The 4,139-nt window shown below is 53.9% G+C and overlaps 1 protein-coding gene across 2 annotated transcripts; it reads right to left on the reverse strand.

Moving 5' to 3' along the window:
* Nucleotides 1–496: 496 nt before the first annotated feature.
* Thap7 (THAP domain containing 7) lies at nt 497–3,890 on the reverse strand. 2 transcript variants are annotated; one of them, XM_021184920.2, is made up of 5 exons: nt 3,784–3,890; nt 3,537–3,616; nt 2,989–3,144; nt 1,451–1,591; nt 497–1,255 (listed from the first exon to the last, which is right to left on the reverse strand). In XM_021184920.2, the coding sequence occupies exons 2-5, from the start codon at nt 3,614–3,616 to the stop codon at nt 703–705; spliced, it is 930 nt and encodes a 309-aa protein (XP_021040579.1). In that variant the 5' UTR covers nt 3,784–3,890; the 3' UTR covers nt 497–702. The 2 variants fall into 2 exon arrangements, with proteins under 2 accessions (XP_021040579.1, XP_021040580.1); XM_021184921.2 differs by having other exon boundaries at nt 593–1,255; nt 3,737–3,890.
* Between the last annotated feature and the right edge of the window lie 249 nt (nt 3,891–4,139).

Here is a 4,139-nt window from a genome sequence, read left to right on the forward strand (position 1 = left end):
GAAAACTCTGAGAACCTCGTGTACCAACTACAGCCATCACCTCAACTGTGCTTGAGCTAAGGAACAGCAGGGAGAGGGTGTACACTTGATGTTTACCATGGACACGGCTGGAGCGAGAAGCCTACATTCCCAAGGTATATAGTATCTAGGCCAGGACCTCAAACACTATATCCAAAAGCATTTCTCTAGGTACAGCCTTACAGCCTGACAAGTGTAGGGTGCCCTATGTTGGTTTTGAGGGCAAAGGGGCTAGTGTGGTCGGTGCAAGGGACTGGCCAAACAGATGAGGCCCGTGGGCTGAAGCTTGTGCCTCTACATACATTCCAAGTCTGATGCTGGGCATGATGGCACCTATCTGTATGGCTACAAACACACCAGCCTGGACTATATGAAACCCTGACTCAAAGAGGGGGAGGGGGCTGAGCTAATCTCTGAGGAGCTGACTTTCTTACATGAGTAACTAAACAGGCAGAGGGACTGCAAACAGAGATTTCCCCAGGGTCAAGAGGTGGCATGCCAGGATCTGAGCTCTCTAGGGCTTTGGCCATGGTCTGGGGAGGAGCCAGGCACCTCCAGCCAAGCCAAACAGCAGTCTCTTTCTAGCATCCACTTTATTGTGACATTTGGCCAGCCCAGTGGATGCAGTTCTGGTCAAGTGTCTCTGAGAAAAAGAAGCCAGAGCCTGGGCGTGTAGTCCCTCTCTCAGGCCATGCTGCTGCTCAGCTGCATAGCAAAGTCCTGTACATGGTCCTTCAGAGTCTGGCGGGCATCCGCCTGTGCTCGCTTCTCCCGTGCCCGTTCCTGCTGCAGCTTGGTTAGTCGCAGCCTAAGCCGCTGCTCCCGTCGCTTGCAGGCCTGCAGCTGGCGCTGGGTCTTGTCCAGAGCATCAAGAGCTGCTTCAGCTCGCCTCTTCCAGAGCAAGGCGCTCCCCACTTGGTAGCTGTGCTCATTCTGGATGTAGGCTCCAGCAGGAGGTGGCAGCCTTAACATGTATGCAGATGGGGAGGCAGGCTGTGGCTCAAGAGGGGAGGGGTGCTGCTCTGGTGAGGGCTGTGTGCTACAGCCCGCTTCATCTGCCTGAGCACCTAGAGGGCCCAGGAGATCTGAGAAGGGGCTGTTAAGGCCAGGGTCCAGCCTCACAGCTGGGGATGCGGGCAGAGTGGCAGGNGCTGAAGCTTCTTCCACAGGAAAGCAGATGATATCAGCACGAGGAGGTGGAGAAAAGGGAGTTGTGGGTCCTTGCCTTTCGGAGCAGCTGGAGGGGAAACAGAAAGAAACTAAGGCATGCCAGGCTCCTCTTATTAACCCATTTAGTCTCCCTAACATCTGAGCCCCCTTTACTGGGTCTAGATAGCAAGATAGTTCAGTGAAGATGCCGGCATTCACCCTAGGTCCAGCCCCTCAGCCCTGGGGTGAGGGTGGGGCATCCCCCGGTTCCTACAGCACATACCGCTTCCTGCATCGCCGGAGCCGGCTGACGTCAGGCAGGCCAGGTGGATAACCATGCCCCTTGGTCTTGGCTGTTCGACGCAACTTGGAGAAAGACTCAAATATGGTGGGGACTGCCCCCTCCTTCAGCCTGTGATACCCACTGTGGGGAAAAGCAGCCCAGATGAGCTGGAGAAAAGAACGCTGCCACGTCCCCTGAGTCCCCACATAAGGCCCCGCAGAGGCATAGGACCTCTAGGGATGAGAAAGGCCCAAGGCACACTGCCAGTAGCAATCTCAAGAATGCCAAGTGTGGTAAAATCAAACTCCTCTTCCCTGTGAATGAGCTTCCAGGGTTAAGGTGAATGGAGAACCCACCAGCAGGGATAGGTGGACGGCTGGAAGAACTAGGTGCTAAACATCCTATGAAAAAGCTGTTTTTCTCTTGCATGGAGCGGCTAACCTCAGGTGACTTCTTTAATCATTCTCTACCTTTGTTTTTAAAGATTTTTTTCCTTAAAAACATTTTTTATTTTTATGTGTATGAGTGTTCGCCTATGACTGTTCACCGAATGCGTGCCTAGTACCTACAGAGGTTAGAAAAGGATAATGGGGGGGGGGGGGCTGGTGAGATAGCTCAGTGGGTAAGAGCACCTGACTGCTCTTCTGAAGGTCCGGAGTTCAAATCCCAGCAACCACATGGTGGNGAGTTCAAATCCCAGCAACCACATGGTGGCTCACAACCATCCGTAACGAGATCTGATTCCCTCTTCTAGAATGTCTGAAGACAGCTACAGTGTACTTACATATAATAAATAAATCAATAAATATTTTTTTAAAAAAAAGGATAATGGATCACTTGGAAATGGAGTGAGCCAGTTCCAGACTGCTATAATCCATTATGTGGGTGGTGGGGAATGAACACAGGTCTTCTGGAAGAACAGCCAGTGAGTGCTCGTAACCTCTGAGCCAGCTCTATTGATGTGTATGAATATTTTGCCTGCATGTACATATGTGTACCCATGCCCTCAGAGGTAGATTGATCCCCAGTCCTCTGTAAGAGTAGTAAGTGCTCTGAAATGGCTAAGCTATCTCTCCAGCCCTTCTACCTTAGTTTTTTAAAGACAGTTTCTCAACTCAACACAGGGCTCAACAACTCATCTAGACTAGCTTTTCCATAAGTCCCTAGGATCCTTTTGTTTTGTCTTCTCCAGGACTGGGATTAAAGGAACAAGCAATTACACGTGGCTTTTTATTTGGGTCCTTGAATCTGAAATCAGGTTCTAATGCTTGCATACCAAGTCTTTAGCAAAGGGGGGCTATTTCCCCAGCCTGGAAAGCCTGATTTTCTCTAATGTCACTGGCACAGTGATCCTGGGACCATGCTTTAAATGCACAAAACTGGAAAGAGGCTACTGCACGCTTGACAACTGGTCTGCTTGTCTCTTGAGCATGCCAGCAGATGTGCATGGACTCCACCAGGGCAAAGAGCTGCCTCATTTGACCCACTGCTCTGATGCCTCACAACCTGTCCTGGTGTTAGCTGGCAGAAAGACCCACCTGATTCCCACCAGCTCAAAGCAGTTTTCCTCGAAGTGTTTGGAGCAGAAGTAGATGTACTCAGAGGTCGGATCCCACAGGCCCTGGCCGCTGGGGTCCAGCCGCTGACAGTTGGCCAGCCACAAGCCGCGCCTGGGGTTGTCTTTCTTGGGAAGTCTGCAGAGCCACAAAACCGTGAGCACCAGACTGTCTACAGTCCTGCGTTCAGGATGCCCAAGCTCCCCAAGCAAGAATGGCAGACCTCCCCGCGACCCTTTCAGATTACCACCCGCTGGGGGAAAGGAGAAACTGAGAACGAGAGAAAGAAAGGGGCCGGCTCAGCATCATCTAGCAGGAATGAGTCAGAGCTGTAAATCCAAGCCAGGTAAGCGTCCAGTCCTTTTTCCGGCTGGACTCGAGACTATGCACCCTTCCCTGTCACCCTCCGCTCACAAGTTCAAGCCTCACATCGACCTCGGGAAAGCGCCGTCTCCAGCGAGGCCTAAGGTGCGGCAATACCGGCGCCTGCGCCTGTGAGCCCTCGCGTGCCACTACGCACGCGCGCTGACCTGTGGAAGGAGATGCCGCGGTTGCGAGTCTCGCGCGTATCCCGTGTGCAGCAGCCGGCGGCGGAGCAGTGTCGCGGCATCTGGGGAAGGGGCGGGATCTGGGTGGTGGGCGGCAGTCGGGGGAGGACTGTCTTCACGCCCAGCTGTCATTCCCTCCAGAGGGCCCGAGCCGGTCGGCTCCCCGAGGCCCGACCCCGTACCAGTCTCGTCCTAGCTCGTTCTATAGACTCCCGTCAGCGGTACTCACGGTCTTGCCATTGCTGCGCCGCCAAAATCTCGCGATGGGTGGGTCGACGCGGAAGTTGGGAGCAGAGACACTCCGTCGCCCGTGGCGCGGGCCCCCAAGGGGCGGGACCGGAAGAGATCCTGGCGGGGCGGGCCACCGGATGTTGGGAGTGAGGAATGGCGATCTTTGCTCCCGAGTTGAGGTTTCTGGATCAGTAGTTTCGGCTCCCTGTTTTGTTTGAGCGGCTGTCGTTTGGACGAAGCAGCTGGGTGTGGTCTGTACTGCTCCCTGAACAGCGTACGCGGACACTGGTTGAAAAAAAATCCACCACCAAGAAAAACCTGGGCTCTTTGCTGAAAGAACTCGGCCACGGGCTG

Source organism: Mus caroli, chromosome 16 (genome assembly GCF_900094665.2).
Source record: "Mus caroli chromosome 16, CAROLI_EIJ_v1.1, whole genome shotgun sequence".
NCBI lineage: Eukaryota > Metazoa > Chordata > Mammalia > Rodentia > Muridae > Mus > Mus caroli.